Consider the following 24,831-nt stretch of genomic DNA (forward strand, 5'->3'; position numbering starts at 1 on the left):
TAGGGGACAGCGCGAAGGACGAGGACGTGCACGAGACAACGTGTGGTTGTTGTCGGCCTCTTCTACGACCTCATCTTTCCCGCTGTTCCCTAGTTCAAGAGTAATTACGTGTTCCCTTTCAGCTTGTTCAGCACTGCAGACTGACTGCTCGCACGTGCGCACGCACACACACAGAAACAGACGCACACACGCTCGCATCCATACACATACACTATCACCCATGCATTCAACAGAATCGCACGCATACACAATTACACACGCACACACAGACAAAGAGAGCACAATATACCCGTACAGTGTGGTACTGGTCTGTGAAATGTTCTTTAAGACAAAGCACCGACAGCCACAAATAATATCAGCAGCTGAAGTTTTCCTGTCATGTTGTAAACAGCAGACGTATTGTCAATTACACACTTTTCGACACGCATTGTTGTTCTAAACAGGTAGAATTTCGCGCTATGCATTTCCGGGCAATGTCATTCGCCTGTCAAGCCTTCGTCACACTCCCCAGATGTCGCTGCCTGGCGCGCCGCCAGTACCACCCGATCCCGAGCTCGGGACGTTGCCATAGCGCCCGTCGATCGGGACACCTGGCGTCACGCCCCACTGCCCGCTGTCCATGCGGTCCTAGATTTTTTGGTTTCCATCGTGGCGTCTCTATACCGGCCGTGCTGCGTTATTCGCTGTTCATCATTGATTGTTTGCGGCGCGCTCGCGCAGCACGGGCCACGGCCGCGGTAGTCGTCTTCGTGGCAGTTGACGCGCATGCCAATCTCGGAAAATGGCCGGCGGAGCAATGGAAGCTGGTGGCACCGAGGAGGGCTTGGAGCACGGCGCGGATGACGCCGACGGACACGTGAAACTCAAGGTGATCTGCCTGGGCGACAGTGCTGTGGGAAAATCAAAGTGAGACCTTCTTCAATGCTTAGTTTGTTCTTGCGTGACTTCTGCGCAAATGCGAGTACTTGTCTCATTGACACGTTAGACGTGTAGACGCCCAAGGAACGCAGTGTACGTCTTTGAAGTACGAGGACCTGCTCAAAGCTACAGCACTGTTCAGCAGAAAATGAGACAAAATGTAGGAGGAAAACATTGGTCACGTGTGCCGAACAACGTGTACTTTGGAAGTGATTCAGCAATGCTGTTCTGAAGAAATTATCATCTATCTGTTTTCTTCCTACTAATATTTCTGTTGACTTATTCGGTTTTGCACTTTTAGCCAAATATACAGCTACCTCTGGAAATTCGCTTAGTAAAAATGGAAACCGTAATTAACTACATATCTTATTACTTTTATCACCTTGGCGTCCTCTGCAGATCATATATGTTCATCCCTACTGACCACTCTTTTAATATATTATTAATCAGCAGCGTGACGCGCAGCTAGTTCCCGGCTCAAGGGCAAACTTATCGTCATCTACATCTTAGAGAGGCTGTTTTTCAAAATTATCTAGAACAATGAAGGGAGAGCACAACTTCGAAGCTATATTTCTGGATATTTAAATAGCGAATGCTTACAAGGAAATGTGCGCTAAATCAACAAAAGGGCCACAGGGGGGCAAGCACACAAACCCTGGACGTCGAGCGCTAACTGCCCCGTTACGTGTCCCGTGCTTGTGTGCTCGCTCCAGTCTGGTCCTTTTGTTGTCTTAGCGCACACACTCAAGTGCGTTTAGCAACTAGCCCACTGCCGAAATTTTTCTTCACAAATACTTACTTCACAAGCTATATAACGAAATTGCTAATAGGCCACAAAGAATGGAATTCAGCTAATTAAGGACATCTACAATTATATGTGTAATTGTATGTGTAATTTTGTGGTACGAGTATGTTTTGAAAATTTGTGCATTAACGTTGAAGGTTAGCATCAAGAGATCTCATAGAATTTTTGAATTATAGAGTCATATTTTAATTTATAAAATACATTACGTTCTCTTTTACCAATTAGGTAGATACATCCTTCATACCCTTTATGTGGTGGTGAAACAACCTCTTCACCGAGTTTCTAAAGAACTCAGGCGGAATATGTGGAATGAAAAGGGGAAATTTATCAAAGTCTAACGTATATAGGTAACGAAAAGAAGGTAATAAATGGTTGTGATTTTTTTAGGCAAATGAAGCGTTGTCATTTTCATACCTTTCATTTTGCGAATATGCCTCTAACGCAGAAACATAAAGCGTTTTGATCCGTGCAGCACAGCATCTCAAAAAGTGGCTCGATCTCGAGTTTCAAAGCGATGTTCAATGCATGAAGCCACATTGACTGTTTTGAACGGTTATGTTCTACTGACCGCGTAAAGTGTAAGCTAGTGCATCAAGGGTTCGATGATAAAGCGACACTGAAGAGAAAATGATCGTGATCTGCATTACTAAGTTGGCTTTTAACAATATTGAAAACGGCATTCTTAGCGATAGAGGAGGCGTTTTTTGGCCATGAGAAGACGCAGAAATGAGTAACTAGTGGCGCCACCACCTTTAATTTTCCACGCCAGCAAGCCATGATGCCATAGATTTTGACGGCATCTGCTCGCGCCTAAATTTTTTATCGCTTATTATGAAGTAATGTTCTAAGCAAACCAAAGACTGCACTAAGCAAGCTTCAAGAACTTTACTGAGCCAAAAGGACAAAAATATTAAAAAATACTCCGATGTCCCTGACCTCACATTGACGTGCTGGTTGAAGCGCTGCGGCAAGAAATTTTAAATAACATTGACTTCAACCTTCGGTTTCTTTTTCAATAATCAATGCGCAACCGTGAAAATTAACAGAAATAAAGTTCTCAAGGAAATGTCCATTACCCTATGCTGATTGAGTGTTGCTTTTTAGTGTCTCGTTGGTAGTTGCTACAGCGCTTTTCAACTTCGCACTGCATACAAATGTTATCCCGCTTGATCGATATACTTAGCCAGCATCAGCAACTTCTAAGATGCATCCTTATAAAATGGACCTGCCCTCGATAACTATATTGTACTTTTGTTCTCACAATTATTATGCTATTATTCATAGGTATCGTTTTGGTACTCTGCGAAACACGCTGAAATACCGTGAAATAAGCTAACAACTATAGGTATATGATGTGCGGCAAACATATTTAATTTCCTGAAATAGGTAAGGCAGTGAAGGTTTCGAACTCTTCTAGAAACGCCGCCTTATCGTAAATTATGCTGCCCTTTCGTACAGCGCACCTGAAAAATTGTGTGTGCCCAAATAAAAAAAAAGATCAGTATTCGGTGCCTGAGTATTCTGGTCAATTCCGTAGACGATCAGACAGGTGCCAGACAGGGCTTGCGTGACTCGGCACCCAAACGTTATTGTTTATTCACCTCCCCGGAAATTGCGCTCTGCTCCTTTTCCTATAATGTCGATAATGGCACGACGATGGGCTCATTGCCTTCGATCAGGTCGTGTCGTTTCAGCACGTCCTTCAATGTTCGTTTACTTCCTTGGCGATTTTCTGCATTGATTCTTGGGTGCTTGTGCACATTTATATATTTAATTAGGTGTTCATTTAAATATACCATTTATTTATTTGTTTATTTATTTATTTATTTATTTATTTATTTATTTATTTATTTAATGTGTTATTCATGTTTTGGGGTGCCAACCTCAGGCACAGAAAGTTTTTTTTTTTTTTTTTTAATACAAGAGATGTTGTTTCATTACTTACTTACTTGAACTGCAAAAAGAATTTTTATGGTGCGCAGCAGCTATTAGAACACAGTATGTGCTTTCTTCACTGCGCCAACAAAGGTCACATCTTACGGTGATACAATAGGTTGTTTTCGTTTGCATGTGCATGTAATAAATATTATAATTGCTTATATGTGGGGTGCTATGTTAGATGTTGAAACCTGGCCAACAGCAGTAATCTGTAAAGATTCTTCTTTCTCGCTCCCTTCTCTCTCTTTTTTTTCATCCGTCGTGTCATGTAGGCTCCTCACACAGTGGCATACAAACCATCATGATACCTTGCTGGTGAAGCAGCGCATACAAACCGTTAAAAGACTCGGTAAGAATAGAAATCGGGAGTATCGTGATTTTCGGCACCATATGAGAGAAAGAAATTATTGCAGGGGTCATGTCTGACGACCAAGAGAATACAAAATATATTCAGTTCAGCCACATTACAGCGTCATAATTCACAATGTATAGGTTGATTGTCACTAGACCTACGAAGTTTAGGACAATTCTATGGCTCCGCAGAGGATACACTGCGCATTGACGGTAACGCAAGCCTTACGCGAACGCACCATGCATATTCTTCTCACTCTAATTGTTGTGCAGGTCTTGTGAATACGTCGTTAAGTGCACATTCAATCGTTGCGGTTACTATTAAGTATCACTTTTAATTTCCAGTAGTAAAGGAGAAGTATTATAATTTCGGATAATAACTTTATTGTGACCCATTGAGCCATTTTATTAACTGTTGGACCAAGATGGCAGCACCTTTTTTGCGGTCAAGGCAGTACATTTCTTGAGCAGTGGCAGAGAATCCGTACCACAGCCTTGATGTTCTTATTTTGAAGGCAAGGTAAAAGACGGGTGTGAAGATAAGCACATTTGTCATGCTCACTTACGTACCTTTAGCCGATAAAAGACGCCTGAAAGGTCCACATAAACACGTAAACTAAAAAGCAAATTAACTTGCGCAGGTTAAGAGATAACGTAGTGAGGAGTACAAAACAAAGCAAAGCTTAACGCGACACGTTAAGCTCGGGGCTAAGGCAAGCAAGGCAAACCAACATGAACTTTCATAGCGCGTATCATCCGAAGGCTATAAACCCTGCTGTTAAGCACATGGCGAGTCGGTGGTTAACAAATTGTTTCTTTCGCTGATGGAAAACCGAGGCACTGGTTACACTTTTCTTGCGGCTGGGCCGTCAATGGGCCGCCATGTCCACCGATGCACTTTGATCCGTGACGGCATGCTACCATGCCGGACGGCCATATAATCTAATGGGGACGGTCACGGGTAAGCTGCGGGGATTTTTAAGTCACCACTTTAGTCATGTCGGGCTTGGAAATGAAGATTTCGGTCCAAGAAGCACGATGTCATAAAGCAGAGTGTGCACACCTGCTATCTAGGTGGCGCTCGCTTAGCCCAGCGTGGAGTCGTAGATTCTAAACTCACTGCCACCAAAGTTTTTTTTTCTTTCCGACGTATTCTGCTATTATATACATTTTTTTTTTCTTCATGCCGATTACCGAGCCGCCGTTACAAATCTGGTGAGCGCTTGCGCAGGTAAAACAGGCTTCAGAGACCGAGCGTGACGTGGCGTCGCGGCGATGTCCTCCCTCCTCACTCAACACCTTGCCCGGCAGCAGATGTCCCTTTTCGCCCGCTCTGCTCCATACAGGCGCGCACGTGGCTTGACATCGCAGTTAATGAAAACTTAAGTGTCATTTCGGTTCTACAGACCACAATTAAATGCCGGCTTTTTCGCTCAGGACCGTTTGATTTCCTGGCATTAAAAAGAGACGGCACCGCACAACTACTGCTTAGCATCCGCAGACGAACGGCTTCGCAAAACGCTTCAACCGTAGGCTTGGCGACATGCTTCCCGGCCACACAAATTGGGATGCTAGTCTTCCCTTCGCAACCTAGGCCTATAATAGCGCCCCTCGGAGCACCACTGGCTTTTCACTCTTTTCTGTATTGTACGGCCGTCACCCGCCGCACACAATCGACACAATACTTCCGTACAAGCCGCATGCATCTGAGTGTGCGCCTTTTTCTGTCACAGCCAGACATGCCGAAAGGTGTCCCAATCTTGCCTGGGCCTTTACTACAAATGACTAAGAGCGCCGGAAGAGCTTCCGTGGTGACACCACTTCGGCGCACACGTTCCTCTCCGGGGCGCTTGGGTGGCTCTCGTTACCTTCCACTGCATCTGGGCTCCCGTCGAAAGTACGGCTCAAGTACGAAGGCCCCTACCACGTCGTCAAACGCACATCTCCGGTCAACTACTGGATCCAGCAAGTTGAACCAACTTCGGACACGCGCCGTCACGGACGAGATATAGTCAACGTCGACCGCTTCATGACCTACTATGACCCACACATAATGACAAGCTGTTAGGTCGCCGGGTGGCTCCCTTTTCGCTCCAGAGGCTAAGTGTAGAGAAGGATTGGAACGATATAGTGGATGGTCCTCTCCAGCGCTTTTGCTCATAAATGCCGCTCGTGCTGAGACTGTGTGCCTGCGCTAACGGTCGGTCCCAAACGATGGTGACTAATTACGCCTTTGCAAAGGAAACATTAGTTGCATAAAGGTTTGGGTACCACCAGCGACATGATCGACACATGACGAACAGTTATTTCCAAGCCATATTAAACAACTTTTACAAAGTAATGCGGATTAACAAGGACACTTGGCAGCTTATTTACCATTCATGATTGTATTCGAAAAAGAAGTATATAATTAAGTTAATGCGCAGCCTTATCCAAACACACTAAAATTGTGCTATATAAAGGTTGCATATAAAGCTATATAAAGCTGTTGCACATATGGTGTAAGAATTTCCAACGACAATTTTTTCTTCTCGAGTGCAATGGCTCTTTCCAAAATTGCAGGCAATGTTTTACCTTTGACGTGAAAGTTAGTTACGTTGGCACTTTCTCACCTCCCTACTCACTACCACGATGTTGTCTTTAAAGTTCTGAAATGTTTAATCGCTGTCCGTTATTTATATAATTTTTATAGCACTGAGTATATGATGAGAAGAAGCGTTCGACCAGCACCGAAAGTATGGCTCCCATTCATTCCGTTCAACAACTTCTGCTCTCCATGCTTCGCATCATCACATTTAACCATCCACGTGTCGGAGCCAAATTGATGGATCGGAGGTTATGCCTTGCTGAAACGACGCATGTTTTTGGTCGGTCAAGACGGTTGATGCTCTCGGTGACAGCTCTTTCCTCACGCAATATTGACAGATCATGTACCGTCGTAAATTTTACTTATGTTTGACCTTTCTTCGCGTGCGTGAGACAAAGGGAATTGAGTGAAACGACAGGCACAAGGAAGTTGTCACGTTTGAGTTGGCGCTGGCAATGAGCAAGTTACTTCGCCGCCGAAAGGAAGTAACACGTTCGGTGAACGAGTCTCGCTTTGTCGCCCTGCATAACGATCGGCTCTATATCAGGTTGTTCGAGTGGCGTTGCGAAGACAAACGGTTGCGATGATCACGCACTCCTCGACCTGCTCTGCGTGAATCGGTGCTGTGAATCATTGTAACACTCATGCTGCTCTTTCTTTTTCTGTGCCGTCGCCGAGCTAAGCAAGCCTTGCGGAATATCGACCGTAAACACGCTTATTTCGCCAGAGCACGGAATACGAATGGTGTGTGAGCATAAATGGAGTTAACAGGGCAAATCAATCCGCAACTTCAGAACTTCCTTGAAGTTTTCTTCCTTGAAAACTCAAACCTAATACTTTAAACTAGGCGCATTTCGTTGGAAGTTAACGGTATGGTTTCTGCGATTGGGAGCCCAATCGCGTAATAACTACGAAGCATTCGTTTCGATACAGCGAAGGAACATTAATACACTACATTACAATATGTGAGCTTTCCTGAATCAGAATTCCTTGCGGTGCACGAAATTCAAGGCGATGCGTGATAACTTTCGGAAACATCAAAATAATCGACAAGAATCATGCATGACTAGGAGAGTGCGTATATCCTATGACCGACTTCTCGCGAACGCCCCCCCAGGGTGACACGTCAACAGCACAATAAGAAAGGAGATCTGCGATTGCCAACAAGACCGTCTAGCGCAGGCGACTGGGTGCTTTCTTGTGTTCACTACGTTAGAAGAACTTATTACCATCAGCGGGGATTTCCATAATGCGGTGTAGGGATTTCTAGCCTCAACGAGCTTGCATCTTGCCTGTTTTCCAGGACCAATAACTGATATCTTTGTAAAAGTATTACGACGTTTCGTTACAAAAATATCCCTGTTTCATAGAAACTATTCTTGACAGTGGCGTTATGACTCATTCCTGGCAATGGGTGTGCATTCAGATTTGGCTTTCTGGTATCAACCAACTCTGACCTAATAGTTTTGCGGAAACCAGCAATGTGGAGAGAAATAATTATTAAAGGGAAAATAAAACAGGCACGCAATCGCTGCAATTGCCTCGATTGCTACAACTCGAAGCAAAGGCAGAAGTTTGATGTAATAGTTTTGCAGGAACTCGCAAGGTTCCTTAGACTTGTTGATAAGTTCGACTTTGTTCCTTCACCAGCTAGCCGCCTGGTTGGCTCAGATGGTAGAGTGGCTGCCTCCAGACCAGGACCAGGATGAATTTTTCTTCAATCTCGAAGCTTTTCTTACGAGGAACCTGTATGGGTTTTCTTTGTAGCAATTCCTACGATTGGGTGGATCTCTCATTTTTCCTTTATTAATTACGTACCAACACTGCCAAGCCACCGAATACTAGCGCACCACGCACTGAACGCTTCGAAATATTTTGCAGTTCTTACGGGGCGTTGACCACGAGTGATCGAATTGTCAAAAAAATAACCTGGAAGCTCATGCAGCCAGCACACGTCTTTCACTTTTGTGAGCCCTACGGAGTAGCACTGAATACAGGTATTTTTCTGTTCATACACGGGGACTTCCTTTTATTGAGATAGCAGTTATGCGTGTGTCCCTGATCATTCGTGTCGTCACCACTACCGCGCTGCTCCGAGTGAGACGACTCACGCACAGCCCTACATTGCCGCGCCCAACGAGTCCGCTCGGTCCGCGCACCTAGTGTTGGAGGTCACGGGATCGGCTTTCAGTGCGAGCGCAATCACGCCAAGTCGACGGCGATGGTCAGTGGTCAGGCGAGAAGGCTGGTGTTTTGGCGCATGCATGTTCATGCGCGCGTGCAGCGTCGGCAGTCACGTGATGTTCTCAGTTTCGAAGGTGCAGAGCCGTAAAATGATGAAGAGACTTGCAGCACGCAACGTTCTCATCTGTAAAAGCAGGTGGCCTTCCGCGGCACTTCTCGTGAATGAAGTAGGATGACCGTGAATGCTATCGCTTATCGACTCAACGATTTGCCGTTGTGATGAAAAGTCGAATTTCAGGAAGGTTTGTCAGAAGCGTACGCGGAATGGTAATAGCAATGCCTCATTCCTTTAGTATAAAGATAAATTTATTGTATGCAATAAGACGTGTTATGATTAATTGATCTTGAGGGCGTACTACTAAAGCGCAACTGTAGGTCACGTTCATCCTGCTTGCGCTCAAAGATTCGTTATGTTGCTACTTCATCTCTCGTTCACGTTAGTAAATTCACGCTGTTACTGATTTCATGATAGTCTCAATGAAGCTGAGCTGTGTAATCTTCCTTTTTTTTCTGTGCTACGCAGGCTCGTGGAACGCTTTCTACTGGACGCTTAGTATCCTTTTGCGCGAAGATTGCCGGAGTCGCAATCATTTCCCCCAGTGTGGCCAATGAACGCAAACATTTCTTTTTTCATCCTTAACCTTGATATCCCAACGCTTGTGTTTTCAGCAAACCTCATCAAGTTTCTACCTACGCATTAACGCTATTACGCCATAAGACCAAAGTTGATGGTGAACCAGTTATAGTTGGTAAGTACCACTATTGCGTCAAAGCTTTTTTAAAATTTAAATTCAACATAAGTGCCCTCGAGGCATTGGTTGTATAGCGCAAGAAAAACAAAGTGCCATTTAACTTTGAATTATCAGTGACATTTCGTCGCTTCTTCCCGAAGTAGGCCCAGCTGTGTGTTCACGCCTGAGACACGTAATTGTTAAGAAAATAGTTATGTTTAAGGCATACTGGGTGTGTGTTTCAAAACCACTGAACCCAGTAGCTGCACGTACCTCCCTTGTCCTAGCAGGAAATAGTTGACAGCGCCATCTTTCTGGACAATCGAAAAGAAACACCGCACGCCGTTCCAGATTTCTGGGATACTGCCGGCCAAGAAAGGTTCAAGACGCTTCACCCTTCCTATTACCACCAGGCAGACGCTTGTATTCTGGTAAGGTTGCATTTGCTTATTTCAGTTGATATCTATACTGAGCATATACGGTGATGCATTTTATAATTCGAAACGTATTCTTGCGGCATACAGAAAACACACTCTCGCGTGAGCAGCAGAAATAAAAAAGGACTGAATGCATTTTAGAATGAACAAACAGGGTGTTTTTTTTCTTGTTTGTTTTAGATATACGTGAGAACACTGTCATCAGCCACCTCAGCATGCAAATAGACATACCTATAATAGTACTTTTGAGAGGGTAAAAGAACGCAGCAGTGAGCCTGTCAAGATAATATTTATTTATTTATTTAATTAATAATTTAATAATTTATTTATTTTTCTACTCTCAATAGCTGAAACGCGTTAGAGAAAGGAGGGGCAAAAAAGAAATATATCCATTTGTGGCTAACGTTTAGTTTTGAGGTCAACTGATAGTAGCCATGCCGGCAGGGAAGTGGTTACAGCAATTTTCTTGGTGTGAACGAGTTATCGCCGTGCAGTATAAGAAAATTATAACATTCAGGGGATAATTCATCCGAGCTGACAGGCAAGTAGTGTCCTCCTTGTCGGGCCCCAATAATACCATCATTTGTGTTTTCTTTTTAATGCCACACCCGTTTCAATACGCCACTCAATCGTCCTTCTGGTGCTATTCACGGCTTAAAAGCTTATTGAGAAGAGGGCGTCGGCATACTGCATCTCATGGATCCAAGTCCTGAAGGCGAAATGACTATTTAGCCCGCAAGTTCACAAGCCATGGGTCATTGCACGGAGCGTGACTAGCTCAAAAACAGCCAATCATATTTGATTATGATGAATAACAAAACGTGAGTTGAGACATCCGCCTAAACAGGCACTAATAAAATAGTGGCTAACTCGTCGCCTATGTTTTGAACTTGGTTACTCAGAACATTTATAAATGTCGCCTGCTAATCATGACGGTGCTAGCACGAGTGAATTTCTCGCAGCATTCTTGAAAGTACTGGAGGAAAAATGAATATACAGCGCTTTCAAAGAAGAAACGCGATTTTTTTCACAAGCAACAAAATAAAACGAATACGGTGGCTGCTTTATACCAGACATCAAATGATCTAAATTTTCCTGAAGGAGATAAAAAGCAAAACTCACATTCTAATTTAACTGTCTAAGATCTATTTTTTTCTCTCAAATGTTTCGGCAGCCCCTGCCCTAAATTATATGCCCTAGTACAATCATTTGGTTCATGATTAATGAAATAATATTGTCCCCTGGTAGTGATGGTCAAGGACACAGTAATAAAACTGTGAATCGTGAAACTAACTTTACTGGGCAAACCTGTTCCCAGAAAAACAGGCTACACTCAAAGCTCAAAGAAAGCGGCGAACACAGTTGGAAATCGTCGAAAATCTGGTCAGAGGGTCAAGCGCGTCAGCTTTTACACTTCCGATACGTACAGGCCCGTCCTGCGCTGAGCGTTATAGTTTAGCATTTATTGGCCGGTGAAAAACGGTCACCGGCGAAAGATAAACAAGCACGTGTGTCGATGTACAGTTCAGACTAGATTTCCTTCCGTTTTAAGTCTGATTCGCACAACCATCATCTCTCCTTTTCCATCAACGTCCCAGTATCCGTTTCTCTCGGGAGAAAGGGTTTTCTCGCCTGCTTCTGACCAAGAACACAATACCGATCACCTTGGCCGATTTCTCAACGTCGCCGGCGTCTCGTTTTTGAGGAAAAAGAGGTGAAAAAACGCTTTCCTTTGGCGGAAACTGGCAGCGTGGCAGTGGCGGTACGGGACAGATCATGGCTGTGTGAATCCTTAGCCTCGATTGCATAAACAGGAGTAATATATTACCATCTTCGCCACCAGTGTTAGCATTTGTGAGACCCTTTTTCTAAAGCCAAGTACTGCTCAGCTAAAAGTGGTGAGGTATTAAAGGTGTGCGCATTTTTCCCTTCAGAAAGGAGGACGCCATATGTCACCTGATGCAGCGGTCTAAAAAAGAAAGAAAAACAAATGGCTGAGAGCGTTCTCTCATATCTTCCTCTTCAATACCAGTGTACAAATGCGTGGACACTTTTTCCGAAGCCAAGTACGTCTCATAGAAATGTTCCAAGGCTCTCAAATCGCGGCCATTTATGAGCCTGCACCAAGGTTTACCCTGCTTCCGCGGTAGAGCTCCGTATGCCGGCTATGGCGGCACTTAAAATGGAATGGCGGCAAGCAGCTCACAAGATGTATTCACAGCTTATGTCAACACTTCTGGACACGCCTTGTTCGCTCCAATTTCCTTCTTATGTCACTTTGTTTTTCTTTGACCTCCTGAAATAGTGTGAAAAATTCATTTTAAACAGTTGCTCTTTATCGCCACATTCTTATTCGGCAATGAAGAGGTTATACTAAATTAATAGTGTATTGTATAACACAAGTTATAAGACAAAGATTGTGCCGAAGCATATGACAATGATTGTAAATGCAAGCGAATTCCCAAACGCTTCAAGAGATCTATGCAATTTACCAAAAGAATGATGGCTCTCGAAGGCAAAAATTTTTTGCAATAAGGATATCGAGGTAGTTTGTATTGTTTCATTGTGTTATTCCATAGAGAACCGAGCCGTTAACCAGTACATATGTAGCAATAGTATAGCGGTGTATACAAGCAGGCCAATTCGACGTGTATGTGTTGTCTCCAGCGGAGCGAGTGCCGGTGTGGAAGGCGTCTGCTATTTTCCTTTGCCGCAGCGACCAGAGGGTAGAGGGCAGCTGGAGAAGAGGAAAGCTTTGTGCACATTACGAAGACAAGAAAAGGACACAGGGACCAGCGCAGACTGACTTGTCTTCGTTCAATGTGCGCAAAGCTTTCCACATATGAAGTCAAACCAACTAGCTCGCTTTTCAGCCTTATTGCAGAAGAGGAGGGCTGTGCTTCCTGAACACTGCAGCACATTATCTATACCTTGGCAATTCTCTCTCAGCGACGCGCCACTTCACTCGGTTGAGCGTGAGCACGACCGTTTTACATCGGCGCTCTTGTATTAAATCTCACCACTACGCAAATGGGTGACAGAGCCAAGAAAGCTATGCGCTATTATTACGTATATCAATGCACTATTCGTGTGAGGAATGCTATGATTCGTATTGCGGCTCCGACTAATGACGATTCGTTAGAGAGCTTTAGCTTAAGCACGCAAGAAGCTACCGTCGCCCTTCTGTATGCACGCCACTTTGGCCACAGCAAAATTCAAGCAGACCTTAGGGTTCTTGGTTACGCAATCTGCTCGGGAACCTTAAATGAGAGGAGTTATCTCATCTTACTCGGCAGGTATTCGACGTCACTAGGAAGATCACGTACAAGAACCTCTCCAACTGGCACAAGGAGCTTAGAGAGAACAGGCCAGCAATACCTTGTCTTTGTGTCGCCAACAAAATTGATGGTAAGCACTTGTTCACTACGTTCTCCTTACGTAACCAGACCGGAAGACCCATTACAGATGATCAGCTGTCCAGTCGGGGACCGCAGAATAGTGCAGGCTATTCTGACGTAATTTTTTTTCTTGTTATATGTTCCAGCGGACATTAAACAGACCTTCGAAATAAGAGAATTAGCTTTTTTTGTGTGTAGTCAGGATCAAGTACTTCAGATCGCAGATGAAAATAACTGCCAAAATGACAGATACGTATAACCACCAGGTACCATATAACTAACTACTAAAAATAAACTATGTGGGCCGCTTGGCTATTATTTCCAAAGCAGTGCGCAAGTTTCATCTTTTGCTCATTCAGAGTTGGGCGGAGCCTCATAACCACAGCACTCGGCGTTGCACACCTCAAGAATCGGAGATAACGTGCCGTATTCTCCGTTGAACATTTTCGGAAATACTTTTACTCACGGTGCTGCGTCCAGCATGACACACCTGACTACAGTGGCGGCTGTGGTGCCCATTAGCTCAGACATTGAGCATCCACTGAAAGTGATAAACCGAAAGCCATCGATCCAAAAATTTATTTATGGTAGTTTACGTGCCAAAACCCCGACGCGATTATGAGGCACGCCGTAGTGGGGGACTCCGGAAATTTGCACCACCTGGGGTTCCTTAACGTGCACCTAAATGTAAGTACTACGGGTGTTTTCGCATTTCGCCCCCATCGAAAAGCCATAGATCCAAAATTCAGCAATTGTTGTGCGGAGCTGCTGAACTGCGGTGAGGTAGTACCACGGAAAAGCTAGGACCGAGCATTACATCACACAGACAGCCTTATTCGCAGGCCAACTCTTAGTGAAACCGCCCTCATCGCTCGCCCCCGTTTTTACAAAAACTTCGCCCAACGCACGAACCTGCGCTAGCTTTACTCGGCTCATCTCGTTTGGTTCCCCGCAATTCTTAATCCATAGGTCACGCGTTCGATTGCGTTGCTAACCGCCCTGTGCACATTTCCTTCTTTTATGCTTGAACAACTCCAGTCATCTCTCTAACATATACACATTCTTCAATGCGCGTGCTGCTTTACGGCCGCAGCCTATTGACTTTTCTGAAAAGCGCGTTCAGTGACGGCTGAGAGCGGTGGTGAGAATACCTAAACCTGCTATGACATTATCATGCGTAGGGCCTACTTTTGTAGCCTCAGTTGTATCAAGTCAGGATAGCTCCTAGTTTTTCTTCTTTCTATGTGTACCATCAACATTCAAAGCAAACACGCCATCTCAGAGAATAGAAGTAGCCGTCGTCACACATAGGTAACAACCTATTCTCAAACACAGTTAATAAAAAACGCAGACGTGTTTTCTCCTAGACGTTAATGGAGGGAACATAGTCAAAGACACTGAGAACGAACGTAGGATTTCTGGTCAGTGAATGAGCCACGAAAATGAGAGAGCTACGGCAGGTGCACTTGTCATTGCAGAATAGTTTGCTGCGTCCTTTGTAAAATTAGGGACACACTGACTGCGTAAGTTATTCCCATTCTTTCACAAATTATGATTGGCTGTGGATAACCTTGTCTAAGAGGCACTGCGTTATTCAGGAACGCTGCCGACTGCTTTTCATGAAAATGAGACTCATATGATGGTACCTTCGTTCACCTCGTTAATCATCAGTACAACGTTAGAAAGTAAGATTTCATTGCTTACTAAGTAATGCCCTCTGTTCCCGCAAAAAAAAAAAAATAAGAATAGTCGCCGGCTTTCAACGCAAATGCAAGAATTAGCTATTCGGTGCATGCATTGTGAGGCAAGCAAAAATAGTTTTCTCGCTATTATTAAACGCGAAGCGTCAAAAATTTCGTCAGTCATGATAACGCGCCTTCAGCAATGTTATCGGGCGCCAAAACGCGCAGCACTAAGAAGCGAATTCTAGCCAAATAGTGTAAGCAGGAAGTTCAGTTCACCCCGATAATTATGTCCATGTTTTCCTTTACTTTTCTTTTTTTGCCTCCACTAGACAGAACTGCGAAAACGCACTTGCGTATAGAAATCTTTAGGCCGTCTTTGAAAGGGATATACAGATTGATGCCGCGAAGAACTAGCCATAAAATTTCGTATGAACTTAAGCGCATGTAATATTACCTTCCCCGTGAATAACTCTGCAAAGCGCCTTCAAAACCGGCGCCTATTCAATACTTTCTTTTTTTTTTTCAAACTTTGAAAAGGGCTTTAGTCAGCACGATTATTAATACAGCTCAAACTAGGTATAAAGAAGCGATGCTTTCAGGAATAAGCGATGACTGATAGAAAATACTGCCGCTTTAATTAAGATTGGTCGCCCAATCATGAAGCATACCTTCGTATTTAGGTGAAAACTTTGAGGCCCTCTCCATGCAAGAACGGAAGTAGTGGCTTGTAGAGAACATTGTCTATGACCAAAGACTTCTGTGAACTGTCTCTGAACTTTCGCCTCATTACACGTGCCCATAGCTGTAGTTTACAAACACAAATGATCGGCGAGGTTTGAACACTATATGTCCAGAACGTGTTCTTATATTAACAAGGACTTGTGAGAGCAATGTAGGGTATCTCTAGAACAAGGTGCTTTCAGAATTTTTTTTCAATTACCTAACGGCTACATCACAGCGTGAACTTAGCACAAAGGGCAATTACCGAAACTTGGCAGTCGAGCACGAAATCCGCACTCAAGTTGTTGTATAATGACAGAAAACTAGAAAGTAATAATGTGCGTAATACAGCCCGGCCAGCCATATTCCGTACCATTATATCAATGTATTAGCACACAAAATCAGATAGTAATTAAATAGTGTATTCTTTGATCGTGTCATAGTATGCGGCACACTTTCACATCAATGTCTGTCCCCTTACAGCTGATAGCACTGTGGTGCAAAAGAGCTTCAACTTCGGCAAGAAAAACGGCATGCCTTTCTACTTTGTGTCCGCGTCTGACGGCACCAACGTAGTAAAGGTGAGCTCAACACCCGCCGGAAAAGTCTAAGCATTATCGAATTTTGTTGCTTTTTCCATAACGTCGCTCATTCGACGCGCCGTCTTTAAGAGTCCTCTCAATGGGCCCCATACGAAATTTTCGTTAAACGATATAAATATTACAGCGCCTTCTGAAGTGCATATTATGAATAATTCTTCAAAGGTCGTATCGATAGCAGATGCTTAATAAAAATACAATTAAATCAACAAAGAGAGAGTTAATGCTTTATGGAGGAAGTGATGTGTTGAGATTACGACATCAAGAAACTAGCTACCCTCCCCACCGTAGTCGATCACACCTTCCGTTTTGCACACTCCGCAAGCGCCATTCCCTTTTTATTATTATTCCTGCAACATTCCTGACGGCGCGTGCTTGCGCTGAATGACCAAACCTGATGAGGCCTCCTTTAACAACTTTGTCATGTTTCTGACAAGCAGGAAAGCAAGGATAAATAATTTACTAAGAATGCGCTACAAGTTTTCGTAGTGAAACATAAGAAATCGATCCACCACTGCTCCACATCGCACTGTGTGTAGTGAAGCTCTATAACTACGGTCATTTTTCACACTTATTTTCTTAGGTCCTAAAGTTGTTCATTTTTTATCATTTATATTAGATCCTCCTACCCTGCTCATGCATTCCCGTCGTGAGCCTTCTAATAAAGTACTTATTATATTTCTCTAGATGTTTCGAGATGCCATCGCGGCAGCATACAGGTACCGAAAGGACCCCACAGATTTCATCGACCAAGTACTGCAAGAATTGGAGGTATGTGAATCGGTATGCATACTCTCAAAAAATTGGCTGCGGGTTATCTCAGTTAACCCTAAGTATGCAAGCCTGGTTAAGTCTTGGTTTCACTTGGTTAATTTTTAATTTAGTTGTAATTCTTATACTTAGGTATACAATCATCGTTAAGCCAGGTATGACGGCTGTGCCTAGGTCGCTGATTAGACATGACTGTGATTAGGCTTGGGTAGACACGCATCGTTCGACGGTGCGACGCCTGTTGTGCCACAGGGAAAGGGCAAGTGCTAGACATGCAAAGAGACTCCGCGAACATGTGCAGCGTCGAAGCGCAAACGGACAGGGCGCGAACGCGGTCGCTACATTGATCTGGACGGTGCGACGCCTGTTGCATTCCGGACCCTCTCCAGTGAAGCAGCTCGCCGGACGACATCCGCCGTGTGGTCAGATGCCAGTAGGCGACGACGGCTCAAAGCCTCCCGCTCCCGCGCAACGCTCAGAGAAGACGGCCCGGCCTCGCTCTCATCCATCGTCAAACTCGCGCTGACTAGGCGAGCGCGGCGCTCCTCTTAGCAAGGCGCACGGCGAGTCACGTGGTCAGGCGGCGACACAGCTGAGGAGAGCGCATGCGCCAAGCCGGAAGCAGTGGCGAAGCTCGGCGCGGCAAGTCACGTGATGCGTTGCCAAGGCTGCGGCGCAGCTGCGTTTAAATGAAGGTCAAACTGCTGGCGACAGCCAAACTCGGCTCGACGTGGTTAGTAGACCTTTCGCTTTAAAACAGCAAATTAAAAACACATCGATGTCTGCTTATTGGCGGCGTAGGGTATTCTTGCGAAAAAAATAACTTCATGCTGGTGTAATGGTGAAGAAGCTGAAACTCGGCCAGGCATACATGTTTTTATTCTACCAATTGACAGCCACAGAGCAAAACAACCTTCAAGTGAAGACTATTTTGCACCCCGACAGTCGGCCGTCGTCTAATTTTCTTGCACAGTTCCTCTTGGTCGCGCATTTGTAGGCGCGTCGCCTTAAGTTTCAAAATAATCGACCATAGTCGCACATAGTTTAGGGAGCGTAGTTCAAGACTATTCAAGTCGCGCGTGCCAGCTAATTAAAGATGGCTGTCGAGCTGTGGACTTTGGGAACCGCCAGCAAACTTTAGGATACACCAAGCACGTCTTGCACAATACGGATGTAATTTTAGATAAAAGAACCGTCACGAAAAAAATTAAAGCTACTCATGCGTAGCAACACCCTCGAGTATCTTTGACTTAAATGCTTGATGACAGTTTCCCTTGCTGATATTTCAAATCTCTAGGACGAAAATGAAGTTGTAACTCATGCTTTACTCGTTGATGTTTAGTTGTAAGCGTTATTTAAGTAAGACGCTGCTTAACGTAATGATGACCATGTTATATCATAGTGCTTTTGTTATAATACCATGAAAATATACAAGTTCTATCGGGACTCTGAATGAAAACGATTGAACTGGCGCTACTTTTTTTCTAGCAGCGTTCGTTTGCTTTAAGGACTACAATAATTGTCTCGGTTTGAGAAGCTTAGTGGGACTGACAAAAGGTGGCGATTCGAGTAGTGGTATCTTTAGATAAAGCAGAACTAGACCGACTAGGAGTAACATGGCCTTTTCACAAAATGCGGGTACAAGGGGCGGGTTAAACTACTTAAACGTCAATATTTGTGCTAAGGTGACAGGAATGGCGCAAGTTGGTATGCGTTCCTGATGGAAGATTCTTGGCGCGATAACGACGCACGAAAGCAACGAAATGCAGATTAAAGGCATTGTTTTGTACACCCTTTCCGACTGCTTTTCTCACATGAGAACGTCGCTAACAAAATGCTAAACTTTGAAGTCTAGCAGTAAGCCATATAAATGCCGGTTCAGAAGAAACTACAGTGCTCTTCACCGTTAAAGGGTACGCGAAATTGGTGGTTCGGTACTAACCAACCTTTAATTTTACACGAATTTTCTAGCAGAAGTTTATAACAGGTAAAGGTTTACCTAGGACGCCACATAATCTTCAAATAACAAAAAATGGTCCTGAAATGTTCGAAAAAAATCTTTAATTGTTACCTTTAAGAGTGGCTGATACTGTATTTCACAGCGCTTGAACCCTTGCCGTTGATTATTACAGGGCTTCAGCAGTGAAGGCGAAACTGAGGACACATCTTCAACTTCTGGCGGGAGCGCATCTGTGAAGCCCGTGTAAGACCAGACTAAGATGACGGTAGAACGAATGCTACGAAGTGTGCTGGCTTTGAGTATGCAATTTGCCGAATACTCTCTGAAACCGGGGTGCTGTGAAATATACACACACATATAACCATTCGCACAGTAATAAAGTGCAATTGTTTTAAAGAAGGTTTTTATAGGGAATGCTTACATGAGCCAATATGTGTAAATAAAGCTAAAACGTGTTAAATTGTCTCTCGTGTTATTGCTGGAAAGAATAAATCAGGAGTACCTTTACAGTGCAGCTACGCTAAGGCGAAGTGAATCAATTTTCGTACATTGTCTAACTAGGTTGCCTTTTACTATTTACTTCCAACATTGCAGTCCGTTGCATTAATTCTTCGGTGCTAAAATAATTTACAGCGCGATGGTGCATAACTTACGATATCAGGAGAAAATTTAATTTTGCTTTTTTTCCCATCAGCTGCTCGTGAGAAACTGTAATTATGCCACCACCGGGCCAATTGCATTGACATTTTTCGCCACAAGCACAAATATTTGTCACCTCATAGAGAAAACTTGGGACGTAACTCCAAAATATCGAATTAGAAGTTACGAGCGATTCAAATATAAATAAAGTTGTGGAAAATTTTGAACACTTGTACTATGTTACAAAACTCATTATTTAATAATGTAGCGTAAAACTAAGAGCGCGTATGCCTCACAAATTTTACCTATAGCATGAGTGACGAAACAGTGGCTTACGCATCAGCGTTAAGGAACAAGAAAGAGAGAGAGAGATACAGGAGGAAAAGGAAAACAGCGAGATTGAGTAGAAGGGAAAACCCGGTTCGATACCATACGCAGTAAGCAGGAGTGGGTAAAAAGATGAAGTATCGAGCGAGAGAAAAATCGAGCACAGAAAGACGATCACAACCGGCCACTATGACCGCATACTATCACGGCTCAGTTTCACTCGTAGCAGAGCGAACACCACTTCAGGCTACAGCCGCTTGTAATGGTCTGTTGGCCTTTTAAACCTGCAACACTGCCGTCGTCGACTTCTGCTGCGAAGGTTATGAGGTCTGCATTCTAAAATGATTTGCTCTGATCACGGCCTTGACCAAGGCGCGCCATCGCGATTGCGAGCGCCCGTCTCTTTACAGTGTAGGTATGACAGTAACACATATCTTGTAGAGTCACCGCAACCACACTCAACACACGAGGCGTTCGCCCATTCGATTCAACCAGTTGCACCACCTGCGGTAGTAATTGTGTAAGTGTTCACCAAGCCGACATATCCATTTCGGCTACAGCTATATAGAGAGCTGACTGGCTGAGAAGGGAGTAACAGCGACTGTAATGGTTGGGGCCGGGCATGAAATAGATGGTAGCTGGCCCATGCCGTCGTCCAACTTATCCACGCTGAGGACGTTGTTGAAGGGAGAGACTTGTTCTCATCGAGAACGAGGAATATGAGATTTATTTACAGTATCTGCATGAGAACGTTACAGTTCATCAGTCTAGCATCACTGAAAGAGGAATGCACCCTCAGCAGCCGCGCCACGCCTGCTTATAAACACTCTGTCCTCCCCAGATTCCTAAGTGAGGGAAAACGGCCGTTCAACCTTCGACTGATGGGAGCGTCCAGAGTCAATGTCGCCGACCCGCCTTTGAGGAGGAGGGTTTGCGCACTCACTTCCGCACAGGTTTCACTGACCACACCGAGGTGAGAGGGTTCTCGCAGAGACGGTGCTGCCCCGAGCAGGCGCCTCTTTATCCCAGAGTCGACTGGGACTGACGACCTTTAAGCTGCGTGAGACGGCATCGCAAAATATCTTCCCGGAGCTCCTCTGCTCCAAACAGACTGTGGCGGTGTCGGCGCACAAACTAACAATACTTGCTCTGCCGACTGCGTCTAGACATCTCGGTGCTATTCCGTTAGGGACGCGGCGCATTATCCTCCTTACAAAACGAGTCGCCGCCGCAGCCATGGTGCCGCCGATGGGCTGGGGACTAACGTAATGTCGTCCTTTCAAAGCGAGTCGTCGCACCAGACATCGCGGCGCCTTTCCGACGGTCGCTTCCCCGAAGATCGCCAGGCCCCGCCGGTCAAACGTAACGCTGCAAAGAGGCATTCCTACCAGTTTCCTTCTCGCTTTAGGCAATCAGCACCAGCATTATTGAACAGTCTACTAGGCACACACAGTACACACACATCCCCGTAGACTCTCTCCACCTTCATATCCCAACTCGCTCCACTGGGGCGAATCTATCCTGCTTTGTCTGATATGGCTAGGAGTGACTTTTGCAGACTTGCCTTTCTCAAAAGAAAACACCCAATATACCACACGGTTTCTCCACAAATTTCACCATGCTAAGATGACTTAAATAGTAGCAATACGTGCAACTCCTTTAGCCAAACAGTTAGGAAAATTATGCTTTGAAAATCTTACTGGGCATATCGGCTTGAAAAAACAAAAGTTTGTGAGTGAAGAAAAGTTATCATACGCATCAGCCTGAATCGACGCAGAACATGTCATATATAGATTTTCGTAACTTTCGAACTCGATAACAAGGCCGGGATCGCTTTGCAGACATGGACGTAATATCATTTGGTCTCAGAAACCCAAGATTGATGAACCTATACAAGTTTCGAGCTTTGTAGAGCAGTAAGAAGGACGCCAGTTGTTTTTCTTGTGTGCCACAATATTACACTTAGCAACGTCAATTTGTAACCATGTGTACTTCTGTAGGAGTCAGAACAGTGGCAATATGTGAAAACACCCGTGTACTTAGATTTACGTGCACGTTAAAGAACCCGTGGTGCTCAATATCATCCCATAGTCCCCCACTACGGCGTGGCTCATAATTGAATCGTGGTCTTGGCACATAAAACCACATCATTTAACTTTTTGAGGAGTCGCAACAGTGCTAAGAGCAGTCGCTGTGTCGTAGTTACAGTATTTTATGTGGGTCTCGTTAAATCAGTAGAGTCTGAACAAAATTTTGCGTAAGCGCATGATGATGAGCGCGAGGGATCCACATATGGATGCCCACACACGCAACTGCGGGATCAGCAGTGTCGTTTACCGTGTCTATAGATAATCATTTGCAAGCACGGCATCTCGTAGCCATCGTACGTTGGTGGAGCGACTGAGGGCCAACTTCGGTGCGCTTGACCAATTTTGAACATCGCATCTGTGGCAAGGGCCTTGCAAGTAATGTTAAAAGTATGTTAAACATTAAAAAAAATTGTCGGGTGGCGTTAGTAAATAACCGTTCTCCAATGCACCAATGTTTACTCCATTTGCTCCAATGCTTTTTCATCAAATTGCCTTGACGTCATGAGTTGTGCTCGCGCCTAGTTAACATTCTTTTTCCTTAAAAAGCCGCAGCATTGTATTTTAAAAAGTGCTTTACTGAGCATGACAAGTGCGAAAAACATTTATTGAGCCACAATGGAACAGCAACGGGACTCACATTGACGTACCGGCGTTAGGATTCTAGCGCAATATACGATTCATGCGACATTTATGTAAAGTCTGTCTAGGAATGATCAATCTATAACCAAGAGGTTACCGGGAATAGAATTTTGAAATTTTCATAGAACGGGCTACACGGATACAGCCCAATATTATACAACGTCCCTGCACTCAGCATTCAACCTGGGCTCAAGAAAGGAGATTGCTATGCCACCCCTTGGCAGAAGTGGTCACGGCGCTTCATGGTCATTTCCGGCAATTCTTGACGCGTGCACCGTCTTCTCCAGTCAAGAGGCATCAGCGTACTCAACGAAAAGCATCGAGTCGAGGATTCGTCGAGAACACGAGGGTTTATGTTTCTTTATAAAGTCCCTTGAATATTGAAGCCATAGGTATTTTCATTTGATACTGTACGAGAAAGAAGCATTTCTGAATTGTTACTATGTAATCTTTGGCGTTGTCAAGATGTGCGTGATTTTAGATTGAATTGTGCCCATCGTTCAATTGCTGTACTTTTTATCAGAAGCTCTCTATTTTTAGCAATAAGTTACCACAGAGACCGATTTCCATCCGTAATTGTTTTTATATCTCAACTGTGTTTTGACGAAATTCATCCTTCACAGAGAAAAAGACACAATGATAGTTTCATAGTGAAGATAGCCACTGTAATCAATCGCTAGCTTTGAGTTCCGACACGCTATCGCGATCAAAAAGGCTGACGTATCTAGCTAACTACGCATAGCGTCAGAAATTTGTTTCGGCACCATTTGACTAGCCGGAAAAAAAAAGTGATTTACGTGACGCTTTACATGGGTGCTTGTGTACTACTCTTCCATTGGACGCATCAGGCACTTAGTGCGGTTCCTAATTATTTTTACACAGGCATGGAGGGCGGAATTAGAAACTAAAATGAAGCAATGTATAAGCTAAGGAACGTGTATCAGTAGTCTCCTACTGTAGCAATAAAAAAAAAACAGACCAGCAACGAAAAGTCAAGGTGCTGTGTTCGACTAAAGCGTTTCCGCATAGCAGCGTTCTTTTGCGATTTCGAGTCACAAAAGCGCTTGGGGCACAAGTAAGATATCTAGTATAGCGATATATATCAGAAAACACAACCATGGTTTCTTTTTTCTTTATTTTTCTGTGGGTTGGATGACATTTATGATCAACCCTCCCTCATTTCCGTTTACGCTCACACCTACTTCGTCACAGCATATTGCGACAGCAGCGACTTTTGCTGCTATATACTCAAATGCAATGTCAGTCTTGAAGATACCCCAAGGCAAATATCACAGTCAGAAGCGCTGTAGAAACAAATCATGGTGGGAGTGCCATCGGTCAGCTTAAGAGTCCTTTTCTTTCCACGGTGTTTTCAACAAAAGCCCCCAAGGGGTTTTCCTTGAGGCTAACTGACACGAGGTTCTGCATTCCCTTACAAGTAGCTCAAGATAGCCTACGCCTAAGCTTTTAAAGAGAATAGCTCCCGCAATTTATATTGCCCCTTTCCACTGACCTTGCTTTTCGGTTTACTTGACGTGAACCAGGGGCGCCCATTCTAAGTTTTTTTATTTCATTTTTGTCTCCTCATTTATTCCACGCATGTCCGCCAATGCTCCGTCCCAGGGCATAAGACAAACCAATTATAAAAAGAAAAAAAACTCAGTGCCCTTCTACTCTGTGAAGAAGGATGACCAGCGAAGCTGTGTAGGCGGGCCCCTATATGGCGAACTGCACCTCCGCCATGGGTCGGCCCGGAATTGCACTATCTTCGGGACCGGGTCACGTATGGGGAGTGCTTAACGCCTGCTTCACCCCCACTGCGGGTCGGCCCGGCATCGCACTATATTCGGGATCGGCTTGCGTATGGGGAGTGCTTAACGCCAGTTTTACCTCAGTTGCGGGTTGGGCTGGTATTGCACCATCTTCAAGATCGGCGAAGGTATAGGGAGTGCTTAACGCTTGCTTCACCTCTGCCGCGGGTCCGCCCGGTAT

General features: G+C 44.5%; 1 protein-coding gene across 1 annotated transcript; it reads left to right on the plus strand.

Moving 5' to 3' along the window:
* The first annotated feature begins 554 nt into the window (after positions 1 to 554).
* LOC126545998 (rab-like protein 2A) lies at positions 555 to 19,604 on the plus strand. The gene is made up of 8 exons (XM_050194048.2): positions 555 to 906; positions 9,367 to 9,396; positions 9,513 to 9,592; positions 9,926 to 10,005; positions 13,308 to 13,419; positions 16,298 to 16,395; positions 17,101 to 17,184; positions 19,317 to 19,604. Exons 1-8 carry the CDS (start codon positions 782 to 784, stop codon positions 19,389 to 19,391), a joined length of 684 nt encoding a protein of 227 aa, XP_050050005.1. The 5' UTR covers positions 555 to 781; the 3' UTR covers positions 19,392 to 19,604.
* The last annotated feature ends 5,227 nt before the right edge of the window (positions 19,605 to 24,831 follow it).

This window comes from Dermacentor andersoni, chromosome 10 (genome assembly GCF_023375885.2).
Source record: "Dermacentor andersoni chromosome 10, qqDerAnde1_hic_scaffold, whole genome shotgun sequence".
In the NCBI taxonomy this organism is placed as follows: domain Eukaryota; kingdom Metazoa; phylum Arthropoda; class Arachnida; order Ixodida; family Ixodidae; genus Dermacentor; species Dermacentor andersoni.

What these genes read in the sequence shown, in the direction of transcription:
- LOC126545998 (XM_050194048.2), top strand. Translation starts at nt 782, where the DNA reads ATGGCCGGCGGAGCAATGGAAGCTGGTGGCACCGAGGAGGGCTTGGAG. An exon ending in CGCTTTCTACTGGACGCTTA is followed by an intron (nt 9,397 to 9,512) that starts GTATCCTTTTGC and finishes TTGTGTTTTCAG; the next exon opens with CAAACCTCATCAAGTTTCTA. An exon ending in TGGTGAACCAGTTATAGTTG is followed by an intron (nt 9,593 to 9,925) that starts GTAAGTACCACT and finishes ACGCCGTTCCAG; the next exon opens with ATTTCTGGGATACTGCCGGC.